General features: G+C 42.8%; 1 protein-coding gene across 4 annotated transcripts in view; it reads left to right on the top strand.

The window, feature by feature from the left end:
- cadps2 (Ca++-dependent secretion activator 2) overlaps window positions 1–20,000 on the top strand; it is a gene marked incomplete at its 3' end in the record, with an annotated part of 180,354 nt that overhangs the window by 82,034 nt on the left and 78,320 nt on the right. For all 4 annotated transcript variants that reach the window (XM_083666058.1, XM_083666059.1, XM_083666061.1 and 1 more), the window contains exons 7-8: window positions 8,622–8,733; window positions 12,389–12,528. In XM_083666058.1, coding sequence (XP_083522184.1) covers window positions 8,622–8,733; window positions 12,389–12,528 — 252 coding nt within the window. The remainder of the gene's footprint in view (window positions 1–8,621; window positions 8,734–12,388; window positions 12,529–20,000) is intronic.

The raw sequence follows: 20,000 nt of genomic DNA, 5'->3' as shown, positions 1-20,000 counted from the left end.
TCCCTGGTCTTGGCATGTAAGCTTTTGAAGATGAAATAAACGTGCATACACTAGCACAAGTGGGCTGTATGTGATGCTACTGTGCCCCGGCCTAGCTTTGACATGCTAACAATGTGGCTCTGGGCCAAGAAGAGCTGCTGCTAAATACCATGCTTTATGTACCTCGGGGGGAGAGAGCAGCAGACTCCTCGGTGGTCTGATGCTACATAGCGCCGCTTTCCCCTGAGCATTGTTTAATGTTCTGAATGAAGGCTATTAAAGAGGCCAGTTGAGTTACATCACATGGGGGAGGGGCTGTTGAGCATCCTTGATAGAGTTGCAGTCTTTTCCCATCTGAATCACCATGGTGCCAATGACAGCGCTGGTCCCACAGAACAAAGCTCAGCCTCCAGAACAAAGCTCAGAGCTCTTAAGCTCCTTTTTTCGAGTGCTGATGCCAAGTTTTCCCGCTTCACTTGTTTCCAGTGTAGCGGGTAGCAGGGTATAGTGTGTAATTGACTGCACACGGCGGAGTGTTTGAGGTGGAGTAGAGTTTGGTTGTGTAACCAACCACGACTGTTTAAGGTGGTGTAGAGTTTTGTTGGTTGTGTAAACAACCACGATTGTTTGAGGGTTAGGGTTAGAGTTTGTTTGGTTGGTTGTGTAACCAACCATGACCGCCAAGTGAGGTTTGCTGTTGTGTCTCAGCCAACAACATAATTTCCACTTCCTTTACCAACATCACTGAAGTGTAGACACCATATCCACATACAATATAAAATGATCAGAAAACCCCCCAAAAGAAACAAAATAAAATAATACCAAAAAATAACATTACATAGTATTGTTTTGTTCTACCTCATTAAGCCACACATTTATAATCTTGTCCTGGGAGGCTTCAATTGAAAATATTAGAGATGCTTCAGACTTCCGGCTAGTGGATTTTCAAATCATCCATCTGTGGAACAGAGACGTTCTGTAATAGCCTGTGGGTGTGACATACGTATGATATTACCTGTGCTGTTATTGTCTCATGGTCACCTGGAAATGAAAATGTCATTTTTGACATTTAGCAGACGCTTTTGTTTAAAGAAAATGAATCATCTATACATCAGTCATCATAAGCAAACATCTATGCTAGGACCAGGTGCCATTGGCAGTCACAATGCTAGAAGAGGGAAGGATTTTTTAAATTATGTTTAAATTATTATTATTATTATTATCATTATTATTATTATTATTAATAGGTAGGTAGTGGGCTGTGAAGAGGTCTTTAAGTCAGTGGAAGATAGGTAGTGACTCTGCAGTCCTGACAGCAGTGGGAAGCCCCTTCCACCACCGGCACACCAAGACAGTGAAAAGCCGTGACTGAACAGCGCAACTGCTGCATCCTCGTAGAGGCAGTGGTGCCAGGCGGCAGCCGAGGTGGAAGAATGGAGTGATCGGGCAGGGGTTTGGGGGCTGACCATTGCTTACAAATAGGGAGGAGCTGTTCCCTTTACCGCCCGATAGGCGAGTACCAGGGTCTTGAAGCTGCTACCAGGAGCTAGTGAAGGGTGCGGAGGAGGGGGGTGACATGAGAGAGTTTGGGGAGATTGAACACCAGATGGGAAGCAGCATTCTGGATGAGCTGCAGAGGTCTGATGGCGGTGTCAGGGAGCTGGCCAAAAGTGCATTGCAGTTGTCAAGGTGGTTGATCACTAGTGCCTGGACCAAGAGTTGTGCTTCTTCTCTCGTGAGGAATGGATGTATCATTCAGATTTTGTAGATGAAGAATTTACAGGAGCGCGTTGTTGCTGTGATGTTCGCCACACAGGACAAGTGGTTGTCATGGATCAACCCAAGATTCTTGGCTGTCTTGGAGGATGTCACAGTGGAGTTCTTGATTGTGATGGAGACATCTTGGAGAGGGCAGGCTTTCCCAGGGAGGAAGAGCAGCTCAGACTTGTTAAGGTTGAGCTTGAGGTGGTGGACTGACATCCAAGCAGAAATGTCTTGTGTCGCCACCTGTGTGTCAGAGAAAGAGAGAAAGAGTTGAGTGTCATCAGCGTAGCAGTGGTAGGAGAAACCATGTCAGGAAATTACAGAGCCAAGAGATTTGGTATAAAGAGAAAACATTAAGGGCCCTAGGACAGAGCCCTGGGGGACCCCAGTGGTGAGGGCGCATGAAGAGGACAGCAACCCTCTTCATGTCACCTGGTAAGAGTGATCGGCCAGGTAGGATGCAAACTAGGAGAATGCAGATCCAGAGATGCCCAGCTCTGAGAGGGTGGGGAGAAGGATCTGGTGGTTTACTGTGTCAAATGCAGCGGATACATCCATAAGAATGAGAACAGAGGAGAGGGAGGAAGCTCGATCAGAGTGGATGGTCTCAGTGACAGTAAGGAGAGCAGTCTCAGTAGAGTGCCCAGCCTTAAAGCGGGATAGGTGAGGGTCATGGGGGTTGTTCTGAAGGAGATAGTGAGACAGTTGGTAAGAGACTGTCAAGGGTTTTAGATAAGAAGGAGAGAAGGAATACTGGTCTGTAGTTATGGTAAGCAGACAGGTCAAGAGTTGGATTCTTGAGAAGAGGTGGGACAGATCCTGTGGATATAGAGGAATTGATTATGGTGGTAAGGAACGGAAGGAGGTCTTTGGAGATAGATTGGAGAAAGGGTGAGGGGATAGGATCGAGAGGGCAGGTGGTGGATTGACAAGTTTTAGTATATCATCAGGGGAGAGGGGGGAAAAGCTGATAAACCAGCTAGGGTAGTGCAGTGGTTTTGGGAGGGGTGGTAGCAGTGTTGGCGAGAGGTTGAGTGAAGGAGCTGCTAATGTCATCAACCTTCTTTTCAAAGTAGGTGAAAAAGTCATCTGCAGACAGGGAGGAGGAAGGGGGGGAGGAGGTGGGTTGAGGAGTGAGGAAAATGTGGAGAACAGTTTCTTTGGGTCAGAGGCAGAGGATTGAATTTTGGAATGGTAGTAAGAAGCTTTAGCAGCTGATGCAGAGGAGGTGTGGTTGAGGAGGAGCGAGAGATAAAGTTTTAGGTCATCAAGGAGGCTGGTTTTACTCCATTTCCTCTCAGCTGCCCAAAGCCCTAATCTACAAGCTTGCAGGGTTTCAGACAGCCAAGGAGCATGTGAAGGGGATCGTGCTGGCCTTGTGGTTAGTGGACAGAGAGAGTCAAAGGATGAGGAAAGAGTGGACAGGAGGGTGGAGGAGACTGCATCAGTAGATAGAAGGGAGAAGGATTCAACAGAGGGTAGGGAGGATGAGACAGAGGAAGAGAGAGAGGTGAGGGAGAGGGTTCGCAGGTTGAGACAAGTGGATACAGTATGGATAGAGTCTGACTGAGAGGGGGTGGATTTGAGGGGATGGGAGAAGGATACAAAATGATTGTCAGAAACTGTAAGAAAGGTAACAGTAAGGTTGGAGGTATGGGGGGATCGAGCTGATTGCCCGCCTTATGAGTCAGAGGAGAGTGGGAAAGGGTAAGGTTGAACGTGGAGAGAAGGTTAAGAAGGCCAGACGAGTGAAACTTCTCTGACTGGATTTTGAAGTCACCCAGTAGTGTGAGCTGTGTGCCGTCCTCAGGGAAGAAGCTGAGAAGGACATCCATCTCTTCCAAGTAGTCACCAAGCTAACAGATAACAACAATGTGAAGTTTGACAGGGAAGGTAACAGAAACAGCATCGAAGGTGGATATGGATAGGTGTGACAGGAGAAGGACATTATGTGACCACTTAGGTGAGACGAGGAGCCCTGTGGTACCCCCTCGACCAGAGAGTCTAGGGGAGTAAGAAAAGGAGTAGGCATCAGAGAGGGCTGCCGGAGTAGCTGTGTTTTCCGGTGTAATCCATGTCTCGGTGAGAGCCAGGAAGTTGAGGGACATGAGAGGCTATCTCAGCTTATGCCTTCCGGTCTGCTGACTGGCAGTTCCAAAGTCCTCCTGCAACAGTGAGGTCGTGGCCGGGTGGGTAGACTAGATTAGATGGGTTGTGAGGGGGGGTATAGCGTCTATGTGTCCTCCTGAGCGATGAAATATCAGGAATGGGGAGAAAGCACATTGTGGTAGTTACAGGTATAGTTAGAGGGTTTGCAAGGCAATATGAGATGCAGGTAGCGCTAAATACACACAAGGGTAACAAAAACAAATACTTAGCAGTCTGGCCCTTCTCTCAGTCCTTCCTCGATGGACTCCCACAGATAGACTCCCTCGTCTTTGTGTCAGGCGTCGTTCTTAGACAGTCAGAATAGAAGTACAGATTCTGTAATTGCTGATGACCTAGCAGAGTTGCAGCCCCTCCCATCTAACGACCAGTTAATGACCAGCCTGTTTATGTAGTTAGCAAAGTTGCAGCCCCTGGCACTAGTACTGGACAGCGATTGGCTTCAAACAGTCTATTCTCAACAAAAGCTAGCACCCTAGGCTTTTGGCAGGATAACTTACACACTGAGTCTAAACAAGATTAATTGAATTTACTAGTCTAGAGACTGAGTTCATCAATAAAGTCAAAATATATTTTGTATATTGCTTGCAAGGATTAGCTGAAGGTGAGTCACGGCCTGCTGCTGTCTACCATGCGCCTGGCGTGGTTATTAAACAGCAGCAGCGTGAGTCCATGCGGTAATAATTGCCATTAGCAATTCTCTTAGTGAGCTCAGGGACTGTAATAATGGCCTCGAGTTCAGTGTACAAAAGGCTTCATAAACCTGCCATACAGTCAGTCTGACCTACCCTATAATTAGTCAGTCATGCGATATGATCACTTGCTTACATATGCCCGCATATCTAGATATTGCATTTCAAACATGTTCATTTAGGGTCCATTGACTTCCAAAAATTCTAGCAGTTAGCGGTTGGTGACAGTGCAGTTAAACAGAAATTAAGATTAAAATAATATTCGGCCTACCGGTGGACTGGAGGCCCCAACTGAAAAAACAAAAAGCCCCAGGCAGCTGACAGACAATGAATGATCCTCATCGGCATGCGTCTCGCACTCAAAGTCAAATTCTCATCAATTGTTGGAATGTGGTAATTTTTGCACACACCCCCCCCAAGACAGCACACACGCACTGCACACCCCCCTCCGAGACAGCAGACGTGCACACCCCCAAGGGAGAACACAGCTCTGGGCTCTGGGCACAGGGTCAGCCATATTCCGGCGCCCCTGGAACAGTTAGGGGTTAAGTGCCTTGCTTAAGGGCACAACGGCAGGTAGGCACCTGGATATGATGCCAACAACCTTCCAGTTACTGGCTCACATCCGGCTCCTCCTGGAGCGGGGATCGAACCAGCAACCTTCCGATTGCTGGCCGGCCTCTATAACCTCCAGGCTACCTGCCGCCTCAAAGGCCTAGGATATTTAATTTAAGTATTTGAAGTATTTAAGAAAACAATGGCTTTAGACCTAGACACTTGTCTTCCAATCATAGCTGGGCGGCACATAAGTGATCTCCAGCGGGTATAAAACAAATTTTTAAAAACCTGCCATCCCATACACGCGCTCTGCTCATTTTGATGCTCTTCTGAGTGAGAACTGTGTTGTTCATGTTGATCCTTGTCGGTCTCTCTTGCTATTCTACTGTTTGTCTGATCAGATTTAGCCTAAGGTACTTTATGATGCAAACAAATTACAGGAAAATGCCTTCGGAATTTGCTGTCGGTAAGATAATCTTCCTTCCTCACATAGCGAACTGAACTATGTCTCCGCGACTCACAGGGCAGTCTGGTAAGCTTTCCAACAGCAATATGGAGCATAAAGAGTGTGAATTCTGAAGAACTGCTTGTTTTTAATCATGGCTCTTCTTTCCTCTGCAAATTAACATTTGTATTTCTTTTGTCTCTCGAACTTTGAGAGGCAAATTGAGCAGACATTCCACAGGTTGCCTTGGCAACAGGAACACATTGAGAGATGCCCTTGAGAAATAGGGGGTCATTTGTGATTCTGAGGGCATGCAAGCACACAAACGCAAACACCCTCAAGCAAAGTAATTTTCTCATGACAGGTGTTATTCTTTATCCTCACTCTCACCTTCCATTGTTAGCACTGTACTCACACAATTTGATGAAACCACAGGGTAGAGAATACAGTAAGTGCTACTTAGAAACATGGAGTCATCAACCACACAGGATGAAGGAGGTGACAAAGAGCTGTGTTTTAAGGACTTCTGCTAAGAGCATGACCCCTTCTCTTAGTTAATTGAAAATGCTGTCATACAGACAGAAAGGTTGAAGGGGTCACTGCAATATGACTCAAACAGCTTTTGTGCTAAGGCACAATACGCATATAGTATTACAGATGGAGCCAAATGTATTGCGTGTGATGATGCGGCAGTCATGAATTGAGGCAAGCTAAAACTGACCTTGTGCACATACTAACCTCGGTGGCTAGATAGTGCTAGTAAGTCGTGCTTGGGCAAGTTTTCTAATGATCGTATCCCACAAACTTGAAATTGAAATGTCGCCCGTAGCTGTTAGTTTTTTTTATTGAAAAATTAACACAACTGTAATTTTTCTAATCTGTATAGCCTAACACTGCACCCAGAAGTCCATTATTTTCAATGCGCACGTGTAATTGTGTCTTGCTTTTTTGTAGGACATCAGCCGAGTCCAATTAAAAAAAATGTAGAGTAATCTAATTTTAGTTTTTATAATACATAACTTTTAACGAGGAACCATTTGTGAGTACAGTTGTACTCTGTACTGAAGTATTGTGGGTGGTATTGTTTCAAAATAATGTTAATAGTTATCAGGGGATGTGTTTTTATTGATCGCCAAAGCTTGGATGAATGGTCAAGACTCTGAGTGGTCATAGACGGCTGATTCCAGTGAGATAAGTGTTTCTAAAACCCAAAGACGCTACTTCACCGGTGGGCACAATGGGTACTGAAATTGGCGCCCCCATGCCTGAAAGCATTTAATACTGTACAGACCTTTCACTTACCATTTTACAAAATAAAATCAATGAAGAAAAGCACTGTTTCTGTTCAGTCATTCTTTTTTGTTATTCTAGTCATTCATTATAAATTACGCCACATCCATAGATGTACTCAAGTGCTTCACAATAAAGTAATATATGTATATAGAGCATCATTCATAGCATTGCATATGTCAATTATAATAATAATAATAATAATAATAGTAATAATAAATAACCATGAAACGAAATAAGTAAATAATGGGGACTCATTGCAATTTCTGATATTGCTTTCTTTTTACATGTTATTTTGCTTTGACCTTTAACACTTCCAGTATGGAAAAATATCAGGTGGAGAAATTGCATAAATTAGCTCTTTTAACCCTCACCCGAAGAAGGTGTCAATATCAATATATGAAAGTGATTAATTTGTAGCCAACTATGAGACATGATACACTGGACAGGGGCGAAAAATAATGTTAAAAATACAGTTACTGTAGGCAACTACAAATGATACGGCAGTAAAACAGTGAAAATAAAATTATGTTTATAGATTAACATTTGTGAGTTTTATATATTTTGCCTACAAAATAATATTAATCACAGCATGTCAAAATGACAGCTTAATTTCAGTGATCGATATAATGCTGTGTAAAGAGGTAACCAACCTCGGATAATTAGTTAAATCTACAATACAATACAATGTTTTCGCCTGCTCTCTGTAAAGTGCGAGCTGTCTCTGTGCGCTTAATGTTGTACTGTAAAAGCTTCGGTCCATGCGCCTTCTGGTGGATGCAAACAGAAGTACACCTTGGTACGCAAGCAGGAGTTTAATCTCCTGTGTGTTCAGGCTCTGCAGAGCTTCCTGACTATTTGAGTAGTGTTGCAGCACTACGAAAACAGTCCGCAGGACTTTTCATGCAATCTATCTGGCTCCATCTGTATGCATAGATAATTGTACAGACAGACAGACAGAGACACACACTTCTTGAGAGCAGCTGCTGGTGGCAAAAGCACACTCTTAGAAATCACATTTCTCATCCTAATTTTCCTTTCTCTATCAATGTCTGACAGTACCCACTAGACCTTTGAGATTCATTGGGCTGAATCACTCAGTTAATAACAGACTGCATTTTGACGGGATAATACATTCTTGCTGTGTTGAGCCTTCAGTGTGTGAGCATAGTATAGTATAGGCCTACATAATGGCATGCAAGGGTCTTGATATATTTAAATCTTATGATTGCCTAATAGCGCCGACATGGACTAGTAATAACAATTTGATATAGCCTTACTTACCTGATCTCTTGAACAAAGTATTATTTTAATTAGAGCTGTCATAGTTTTTTCAACTACACACCAACAGACACACTGATGATGTGCTCAACAACCTTGCAACATTTAGCCACTGTCTCACAGGGACATGGTCACAGGTCTTTGCAAGCTGTGTGCGGTGCGGGGCAGATACTCAAAGAGCAGTAGTCTTGCTGCAGCAATCATGTTGCCCGAAACTGTGTGTGTCCAGTGTGTGCCCAGTGTGGTTAACTTGGCTTCTATGTCCCATTCTTGTCATAGGCTGAAGAGATTTGACAGTTAGTCGAGTTTCTATAATATGGTAATTAGCATAGACAGTTGGTCATCACACATAGATAGTTAGCATAGACAGTTAGCATAGATAGTTCGTCAACACATCGATGCTTCGGAGTGTTTTATCATGAGGGGGGGAACCTTGTGTCTTTCAGGTGGGGGACTCAGGGGGACTTCACAACGACGCATCCGCTGCCCGCAGTCAAGGTGAAGCTCTTCACAGAGAGCACAGGTGTACTGGCCCTGGAGGACAAGGAGCTGGGGCGGGTGAGCAATCCCTCACTGATATCAACCAGTGGTGGCTGGATGACTGGCTCATTGCAATGCATGGAATGGAATGAGGTATGGTATGAAATGTGTTGGATGCCATTTCCTATTCCATTCCATGCATTACAATAAGCCCGACCATCAATGTCTACCTCCACCAGCCTCCCCTGATATCAACCACGAATGATATCAGTTACCACCTTTCTCAATCACCAGAGATACAATCACTTTAGATATGCTCAATCACCAATACACAGTACTGGAAATCACTCATTGATATCAAACCGCCATATCTATTACAATTATTCTCAACCACCAATATCAATTGATAGCACCATTAATATCGACCAGTACTGATAACACCTTTGATATCAATCAGTATTGATATATGATATCAATCAGTATTGATATGAACCGCCATCAAAATCAATCAGTATTGATATGAACCCGCTATCAATATCGATCATCACTATTGTTAGCGTCACTGCTAAGAAAAGAGACCCCACTCTCTCTCTCCCCCTCCTCTTTCTCTCTTCATCATTATCTTTACTCATTAGAAAAACAGATGAAGACTCCCATATGAGACCCTAACAAAACAATGAGCTCCTCCAAGATCACTCTGCCCATCAGTAATGAATGGCGTGGGAATGCTTTTGTGTACCCTTCTATCTCTCTCACACACACACACACACACATACAGACAGTCAGTCACTCTATTTTCACTTTCAGTCTCAAACTCAAAATGTCTCTTTCAAACAACATGCAGTGCCTGTGTGTGTCCTTTGAGTCTATTCAGAGTTGGGGATCTCATTGCCTTAGCTTTGGTCTCTACCTGAATGGAGCAGAGCAACCACAGAGGGACTTTTATAATGTAAACGAGACCTTGTGCGCCTTGTTTTGTCTTCCCCCCAGATGCACGTTGTCTCTGGTGTCCTACATCTGTCTGGTCCCATCAGAGTCACAGAGAGAATATGAGACAGGATGTGGATGTCTGTCACTGACAAAACTGTCTGACGAAGGAGATATGTCTGGATGAAGTGGTTGGAGGTGGTGTGTGTGTGTGTGTGTGTGTGTGTGTGTGTGTGTGTGTGTGTGTGTGTGTGTGTGTGTGTGTTTGTGTGTGTGTTTGTGTGTGTGTGTGTGTGTGTGTGTGTGTGTGTGTGTGTCAATGAAAATGTGTAGTTAAGCATGGACTGACTGGCAGGTTGGGTGGGGGTGTGCTAGAATATATGTGTTTCAGTATCTGCTAATCTATTAGCAGCATTGCTAATAAGGGATTCAAGCCCCGAAGGTATACTTGTTCCTCTCCTCACAAGGAACAAATTTGCTTCAAGGACCCATAACTTCCGCCACAACGGATTTTCCGCTATCTTGGATTTGGTGAAAATCTTCTTCTCATGAACCGCAAGTCCAATTGACTTGAAATTTGCTACATTATGTTCACGGCATTAGTCTCTAACTACGGTGATAAAACAATCAACAATCTGTAAAAAAGTGCTTCTCAATCCAGGTCACTTTGTTCAATTGATATGAAACTTTGCATGGGCATCAAGGACATCACTCTGATTATTTTCCAAACTTAGTCTTCAGACTAAGTTTGGTGTTGTTCACTTGAAGATGATGCTTCAGGTCTTGAACCCTGTTTCATGCTGCTATTTCTTCTTATTATTATTATTATTATTATTATTATTATTATGATTATCTCAGCAACCACTTGGTAGAAAACTCTGAAACTCGCAGATAGTACATATTGTACTGATGAGAAAATAATCAAAACACTATTGTAAACAAAACTATTTGCCATATGGTGGCACTATACTGAAATAATCAAATTCCAAACTTAAAATATTCATTAAATAGGCTCAAGGACAAGAGGGACACCTACGTGAGAATACTGACGACAGCTCAGCATTCAACACCATTGTCCCCTCCAAGCTTGTCACTAAGCTCACTAAGCTCAGGGACCTGGGTCTCTCTCTGGGGTAGACCCCAGGTGGTGGAGTGTAGGCAGCATCACCTCAACCACTCTGACTCTCAACACAGGAGAGCTCTACAGGGCTGTGTGCTCAGTCCCCTACTGTACTCCCTGTTCAATCACGACTGTGCGGCCACTCACAGCTCCAACTCAATCATAAAGTTTGCTGATGACTCCACTATGGTTGGCTTGATCACTGAAAACGAGGAGTCAGCCTACAGGGATGAGGTAAGAGTCCTGGCAGACTGGTGCTAGGACAACAACCTCTCTCTGAACATCAGTAAATCTAAGGAGCTTGTGGACTTCAGGAGGAAGAAGGGCCCCATCTACATTGGCGGGGCTGCAGTGGAGAGAGTCAGCGGCTTCAAGTTCCTTGGTGTTCACATCACAGAGGACTTAACATGGTCACACCACACCTCCTCGGGTGGCTGAGGAAATTTGGTATGGACCCCCAGATCCTAACAAACCTCTACAGATGCACCACAGAGAGTATCCTGACTGGCTGTATCACTGCCTAGTACAGCAGGTGCACCGCCCTCAACCGTAAGTCTCTTCAGAGGGTGGTGAAAACGGCCCAGTCCATCACGGGCCGCAAAACTACTCAATTTAAAGTGGATTAAATTAAAAGAATTTGCCATAAATCCACACACAATACCCCAGAATGAAATGAAATTTCAATACCTCATGTACATAAGTATTCAAACCCTTTGCTATGAAACTCTTAAAATGAGCTAAAATGCAAAAATGTCATCATCAAATCACTCAATAAGTTGAATTGAGTCCATCTTAATGCAAGGATAATAGTTAATGTACTTTTGGAATTAATGTCTTTGTTTTTATAAGGTCTCTGATTTGCATAGGAATCAATTACACACTTTGTGGATCAGGTTGTCATTACAAACTGAACAAATGGAGAGGAAAAAAACTGCTCAGGAATGCAACCCTGAGGCCTGGGGAGACTTACAAAAATATACAAAATTGAATGGTGGAGAGGAAAAAGCACAGTCGATGGTACAACTTCATCTCAGTCACTCTACAGAATTGGTCTATAACCAAGTGGCCGAAAAGAATCCCTTAATGGAAAATAATCTATCTCATATCCATAATTGTGTTTGCAACAATGAATTCAAGTGATACAGCAAAGAAAGTGACTGGATATGTGTTTATTTGGTTTTACTACAAAGCAAATCCAGCACATACAATGGAGTTTCTGCACCATCTCTCATGAAGAATAGTGGTAGCTACATCAAGTTATGGGTATGTTTGTCACTGGCAGGGACTGGGGAGTTTGTCAGGATCAAGAGAAAATTATGAAATTTGCTGAGTTGGTAGTGGCATCCTAATCTACACAGTGTGTAATTGATTCCTATGCAAATCAAGAGACCCTACAAAAACAAAGATATTAATTCCAAAAATACATGAACTATTATCCTTGTGTTAAGATGGACTCAATTCAACTTACTGAGTGATTTGTTGATGACATTTTTGCATTTTAGCTCATTTTAAGCAGCTTGGACCACGATATTCGCTGCTCAGAGCTATATTACACCATTTCTTCCCCTGCCTGGTTGTAAAGAAACTATCGACCATTCTCTCTCTTTACATATCTCTCCACCTCCCTTCCACATCACTTCCCTTCATAGCAGTCCTCTCTCTCTCTCTCTCTCTCCCATCACCCAGCTGGTCCTGAATCCCACCACTAACGGCCCCAAGCAGGCTGAGCTCCACAGGATGGTGGTCCCCAAGAACAGTCTGGATGTTGAGCTGAAGATCAAACTGGCCGTCCGCATGGACAAACCCCCCAACATGAAGCACAGCGGGTAAGAACTATAGTGTACCACCCTGTCACAATTGAGTTATCATTTAAAACTCCACTATATATGCTACTACCTTACATTTCTTCAGTGTTGGGGAATAGTTCCACTACATGTAGCTCAACTATTAGTTTAACTACATTTTGCAGTAGCTTTGTGGTAGTTAGACTAAATTCAAATCTTAGTAGTGTTTAATTCAAGTAGTTAATTACTCACTACATGTTTCCCCAAAACAAAAACAAAAAACAAATAAATAACTATAATTCCAGGCCTTAAACTTCAAATTCCCCTACTGTTTCTTCCCTCACTGTTTCCTATCTCCCCACTGTTTTTTTTTCTTCTCTCGGAACGTTTCAGTCTCGCGCTTTTCTGTCATACGGACTGGTCATCTGTCAGTAACTGACTGTTGTGTGTTTAGTTTGACAAACTATATTTCTCTGAAGGGTAGATTTAGTGTGGTTAAACTCCTTCCCTTCTAAAGTTATTGGTAGTTTAGTGAATTTTCCAAATAGCTTCCCCAACACTGCATGTCTTTGCAATAAAATAAGCCATCATTGATCAATTTGAATCAAAATGTTCTCCACCCATACTTTTGTAATCAAATACAATACTGCTTACAATGCAGTTGCAAACATGCAACTCAATAAAGGATGCACTTCTCTCATGACTTGGGGCTGCCGAAACCTTTGCATACACATGGTAAATAACATGATTTTTTCATTTTACTAGTAAGTTTTGTTAGCAAAAGTTTTCCCGTTTGATGAATCTGTTTTTGCTAAATTTGCTTTTTAGAGTGATGAGAGAAATAGTTTCAAATGTGGCGAGGGAGCATCATGAAAATGGAAGGCATTGAAAGGATAGCAGCGCCCCCCAGCGGCCACAGAGAGAAGAGATGGAGGCAAAAGGATGTAGAGATAGAAAGGCTGTGTTTGAATTGTTAACTGAATAAGACCCTTTCCTGAAAAACAACCCCCCAGCCCCGCATCCTAGACACTTGAGTCGGTATGAAAGGATTGGATAGGTAAGCAAGATGGTGGGTATTTCACCAAGCCTATCAGAGGCCAGGGCTGAGTAACTTGATTAATTGTTTAACGGATTTCATTTTCAGAAAATTGAGGCAAGCGAGAAATAAGTAAATAAAAAAAACAGTATCAAATTGTATCAAGTGCACAAATATCCAGCTTAGATGGATAAAAGTATGAGAAATATTATGCTACCTTACTTTAAGGCATTGTTTTTTTGGTTGTGGAAAGGTGATACAGTTGTAATTACCTCATTATGCTTTTTATAAGTAATATTTATCAAAATCCAATGGGTAGGCCTATTCAGTATACATTATTTGAAATTACTGGGAAAATTACAGACTGTAGCTTTAATGAAAATGCTGCTATTAAAACATCGGTCATGTTTGACCTGAAACCTATAAAACTGCATTCTGTTGTAGCCTAATGATTAAATAACTTGCACCTCTGTCTTTCCTAAAATACAACACTGCCCCTTTAAAATCTCAGTCAGACCTCAACTAACTAGTCTTTCTTGCCTTGAACAGCACTAACACAGTTGAGCTACAAAATATAAAATCTGTAGTTTTTTTTGTTTTGTTAATCAGATCTGGGCTTATATACAAATATAAATTAACTTTGAGATTCCTAACTTTGAATTATCTCCCTTGCTCCACTGTCGGCTTTCACGTTTCACCTGCAGTGCTGCTAGTTGGCTCAACGGCTCATGCTTAAGCAATAAGCACCCGGAATTTGTGGCTCATAACTGGCGAAAACTAGAAAATAGTTTGTGGGGGTGGGGGGGAGAGAGTGAAGTGGGGCGTTAAACATTTTTTTAATTTGTATAACCACAGAGTTACGGCATAAGGACGGACCCCAGAAACTTTAAAATCCAGGAAATATGAAGCCACGACCCTCTACTGGGGTAGGGAAGTCAAGTTTTCGCCCTACAAATAGCTTACTGTTGTCCACTTTCGACATTCACTGTTTTTGTATTTTCATGTATAATCTTGTATATTCATAGGAAGCAACACGTCTGGCTTGAAAGACTCATTTTAGGCAGACACATGTTGAGCTTCCTTCTGTTTACCAGTAGAGGGCAGCACAGTCACAGATTTAGACACAAAGACACATGCCATTGATGCCGTTGACATTGATGCATCAGCAAGGGTGTGCTAAGTTGGCACAAATAAATACATTCTAACTTCTACAGCATAATTCAAAATAATGTTCTCTTCAAATACAAACAAGCAAGATGTTTCACTTGTTAGCAATTCCATAGGCATTTGTGTACGATAGAGCCATGATGAAGTAGAGGCAATGCCAAACAGTAAGGGGTGAGTTTCCCCAAAGCTTCCTACTGTAGTGGTGGGGGTGTAGGCGTGAGCGTGTGTGTGTGTGTGTGTGTGTGTGTGTGTGTGTGTGTGTGTGTGTGTGTGTGTGTGTGTGTGTGTGTGTGTGTGTGTGTGTGTGTGTGTGTGTGTGTGTGTGTGTGTGCGTGTGTGCGTTGCTGGGTTTTAAGTGGCTCCCCCTAATTGGCTGGTTCCTCTTCAGACAGTAATTACCATCTCATCTGACCCCTCAAGTGCCAGGGTGAAGATCAGGCACCCCCCCCCCCCCACACACACACACACACAAACACACACACACACACACATTTTCTCTCTCTCACTCAGACACACACATTCTCTCTCTCTCTCTCTCTCTCTCTCTCTCTCTCTCTCTCTCTCTCTCTCTCTCTCTCTCTCTCTCTCTCTCTCTCTCTCTCTCACTCACTCACTCACTCACACACACACACACACACACACACTGAAACAACCTCACATTGGCAAAGCAAGCTCACACCCCAAAAATCCCACTAATCTATCTCATGGATACACTTGGAGGCACACTTTCTAAAGTGTCCCATTTCACACATACACAAAGGAGGTGACGTACTGTATATTCATCAACATGTAGTCCACTTGTAGACAAACCACTCATAGACACACAGAGAGAGACACACACTCTTTGGAACATTTTAAGCCAGCCTCTTAGCCACATCCACAATTCCTCCACACACAGTCCTTCTCATTCCACTCATTCACTCACTCACGCACGCACACATGCACGCACGCACGCACACACAAACATACTGACACACCTGTATCACACACACTTTTTTATATGAGAGGAGAGTGAGAAGAAGAGGGAAAGCAAACGAGTAGGGAGAGAGACTGAGAGAGAGAGAGAGAGAAAGAGAGATGGGGAGGGTGGATTTTCAGGTTGAGCGCTCCCCATTAAAAGCAGCCATCTGTTGAGGAGAGGCGGAGAGGAGAAGAGTAGACATGGGTTGGGGGAGTCTCTCAGAGCTCTGTCTCAGCCTCCCCAAGACTGGAGGACTGCAATCTGCCACCACCACCCCCCAGAGAGGGAGGGGTGTGTGTGTGTGTGGGGGGGGGGGGGTGTACTCTTGAGATTTAGAGAGAAAGGGTGGTAGGGGAAAAAAGAGGGAGGGAGCGAGGGGGAAAGGAGGTGAGGGAATGAGAGGGAGGAGGAAAGGGGGAGTAGAGACAGAGGGAGGGAGGGAGGGAGGGAGAGGGAGTGGGTTACTTACAATAGGGAGAGGGGGGGCACAGAGGGCTGCAGCCCAAGCTTCAAAACAGTGGAGCTTCCCTCTTCCCTCGCCCCATCTCTGTCTCTCTCTCTCTCTCTCTCTCTTTCTTTCTCTCTCTCTCTCCACTCTTTCAAAAATGTTTCTCAAAACAATGAATTTGGCTGGGGAAAGCAGTTTATTGGCCTCTCTCTGCTTTCTGCTCTTTTATTGCTGATCAGTATCTTCCTTTCTATTCTTCCTCCCCTCTATCCCTTTCTTTCTCTCCTTGTCCTCTCAGTTTTTAGGAGAAGAACAAGAGGAGTTCCTCACTCTTAATTCACCAGGCCTCTCCCTCTACTCTCTCTTTTGGTCAGGTGATGCCACACTCAGACTCTCTCTCTCTCTCTCTCTCTCTCTCTGTGAGAACATATGTACGTGGTGAAAGGACTCCATTATCTTGTTCTTGCTGTTGTTGTTCCTCCTGTCACTTTCTCTCACTTCTAGTGCTTCTAGAGCCTACTGAATAGGTCCAGCCAAGGGGCCACCAAGGCACTCAAGCTCTGTCTGAGATTGGACAGACTCCACCATGGTGTGTGTGTGTGCGTGTGTGTGTGAGAGAGAGGTTAGAGAAAGGTGTGTGATGGGATAAAGAGAGAATCCCTCCTACTGATAATTATTCATGTCCCAATATGCTTCAACAGAATTACACACACACACATTTCATATCTCTCAACATAACAATACAGTTGTTAATAGTCTATTTGGCTCTGTGACAAACCTATCATGTCTTAATAGGATTACAATAGTGTATATAGCACTCAAATGTCCGAGTTGAATCTGTGTAATGTTGGATTATAAGAAACAGGACATAAAAAATATGTATGGTTGAATCTGCCTTGATAGTATGACTATGCTGATTGTGCACAGGTTGTAATCTATGATAGGACTTGACTCAATCCAGCTATTAGTTGTTGTAGTTCTAATCAATGTCCACATGGAGTCAGTGTTACTTTCTCAATAAGTATGTACCGATGGTAATCCTTCTCCTGGTAACTACTATACTTGAAGTAGGCTTGTAAACATGCATTTCGTTTAATCATAGAGTTGTCCAATTATTCCCTTTAATAACTACATATTAATTACCAATGGGGTCTAATACATGCTCAAATAATATAGGCCTATTGGTCTGAAATTGTCCTCAGCCTCTCCCTCCACAAAGATATTGGAATATTATCCTATGCTAATCTCTGTATTATATCTGTATTTATTTATTTATTTAAATAAAGGCATAAAAGAAGAGGAAGATAAATTGCAGAAAGTGTCTAGAGTTATGAATATCCCACCAATCAATTTGTCAAAATATGACTGGAATTCCCTCATTTCGTTCAGATTGGGAGTATTTGTTTTGGCTTTTTTATTGTTTTTGCTGTTCTTGACTGTGAATTGCCTCAGTGCTGGGACCGTAAATGTTGGGTGTTGAAAATGTAAAAAAAAATACTGTAGTTGTTTGATTGTAGCCTAGCCTGTGTGTGAATTTTTTCCTTCACCTCTACCTTTGCTTGTATTTCATATGAGACATATTAACTTAATAAATGGTCATCATTACAACCCATGTCATTCCATTGAGTCATCACAATTCAAAGTGGTTGCTCTCTCTTTTAGAGCAATGTTGATTAATACTAGTGTTGCCTTAATTGCAACTAAATGAGTATTAAAGAACACTGGTGTAGCCTAGGCCGACATGAAATGCATGGGAAGCCATGGCATTGTGGGTCGAGGACTGAAAAGTGCCTGCAGCCTCAAAAGCCTTAATGGTCTGTATGTCTGAGACTGTCTATGGCCTGGTATTGTTGTCAGCTAAATTGGATCATGAGTGGCTGAAAGGTGTTTGAGAACCAACTGAAAATCATTTTCACAAGTGGATGATTACTTCTGCCACATGTTAACCCAACTGTCGTAGAATGGCCCAGATTTCTCAGACCACATTCACGAAGGCTCCAACCTTGACTGGAGGCCTTTTCTTCAAGGCAGCCGGGCATGCCTCTTTGCTCTATAGAAAGTGCCTCAGCAATCTATTGATTTCCCCACTTGCACTCTTCTATATCCCATGCTATTGTTTGAGTTGTGTGAATGGCCCGATTGATTGTGAAGCCTCCAGGTTTGGTTATTCTATGCATCCTGACAACATTTTTTTTTCAAGGGTAGACATAAAGTATGTATCAACATCTGTTATGTCATGAGCTGTGTAACGTGAAGATTAATAATCATCAGGTTAAAAAGTCCATAAATGGGTTAGGGTTAGTCGTGTATTGTAATAGCAGGACAGAATCACGTCAGAGAAATCAAAAAGTGAATGCTGATAATATGCCATTTAATGGCCTGTATTAGGCCTTTTCTGCAATTAAAGGTGCAATCCTTAATTTTTTTTTTTCAGCCAAATGGCTGGCCATCCAGTTGTTTTGGTCAACAGGGCTCTGGATGCAAAGACTAACTGCCCATGACATTGAAATTATAGTTGTAAGCATACACTCACCAAACACTTTATTAGGAACACTATACTAATACTGGGTAGAGCCTCCCTTTGCTCTCAAAACAGCCTCAATTCTTCGTGGAAACATTCCTTTGAGATTCTGGTCCAAGATGACATGATTGCATCATGCAATTCCTGCAGATTTTTCAGGTGGACAAGCTGTGAATCTCCCGTTCTACCACATCCCAATGGTGTTCTATTGGATTCAGATCCAGTGACTGGGAAGGCCACTGAAGAACACTGAATTTATTGTCATGTTCATGAAACCAGTTTGAGACGATTTTTGCTTTGTGACATGGTGCATTATCATGCTGGAAGTAGTCATTAGAAGATTGGTAAATTGTGGCCATGAAGCCATGCACATGGTCAGCAACAATACTCAAATAGGCTGTGGCATTCAAGCGATGATTGATTGGTATTAACGGGCCCAATGTGTGCCAAGAAAACATTCCCCACACCATTACACCATCTCCACCATGAGAAGGTGTACAGGTAGTCCTAATGGAGTGCTCGGTGAGTGTACTTCATAGTATACATTGTTCATAAACAATGAAGTTAAATAATTCATCATACACCTCATATTTTGGTGTATAAGGTAAGACAGATCATTAAAGGTAGACTCTGGGATATGACGCCATAGCAAAAAACAAGCGGGGCGGAGCTGCCAGAGGCTTTCCAAAACTGAGATGCAACAGACTAGAGAATGGAGTGTGTTGCGACAGAGCCCATGCGTCAAACATTTTGTTGTGCAATTGTGAATGTTTCTGGTAGAATTGAAATATATTTGGTTCTCATCCAGGCAGCTGTTTTTACTTAATGCTAATTTTCAGAGAAATGGAACCAAAAAAGAAGAAACCGGTGGACATGGAATGAAAGAAAGTGAAAGTGAAGAGTAGTGAAATGAGTCACTCATTCGCTCTTGTTCACTACAATATATTTGATGAAAGTTCTGTTTGGTTGTGTTTACGCTCTGTTTTCACAGGCTGACGTCATATCCCAGAGTCTTCCTTTTCAGCATGTATAAGTTGTATTCCTTGACAGTCAATGGGTATGCATTTTAATGACCATTGAACAGCAAAACAAATCCCTGATTGTATAGTTGGCTAGCAAATATAGGGATGTATGTTTCTTGTACATTTTGCACAGGATATCATTGCCTTATTTTGTCATAACTTTTTAAACATCAGTTTTGACAGAGGCCTTTGTTCTAATATTTATGAAAACACTCTTGGGAATCCTTACGAAAAGTCTGCATGCCACAAGTCTACATGCCACAAGTCTAGTCTCTCCATGCATTTTAGTACGGTAATCATAAAGCTATGGTGCCGCATTGCTGCCACTTCCCATACAGGAGTGGCAATATCAGGTGTAC

This window comes from Argentina silus, assembly GCF_951799395.1.
Source record: "Argentina silus genome assembly, chromosome: 3".
In the NCBI taxonomy this organism is placed as follows: Eukaryota; Metazoa; Chordata; class Actinopteri; order Argentiniformes; family Argentinidae; genus Argentina; species Argentina silus.
This window is presented reverse-complemented; position numbering and strand designations above follow the sequence as displayed.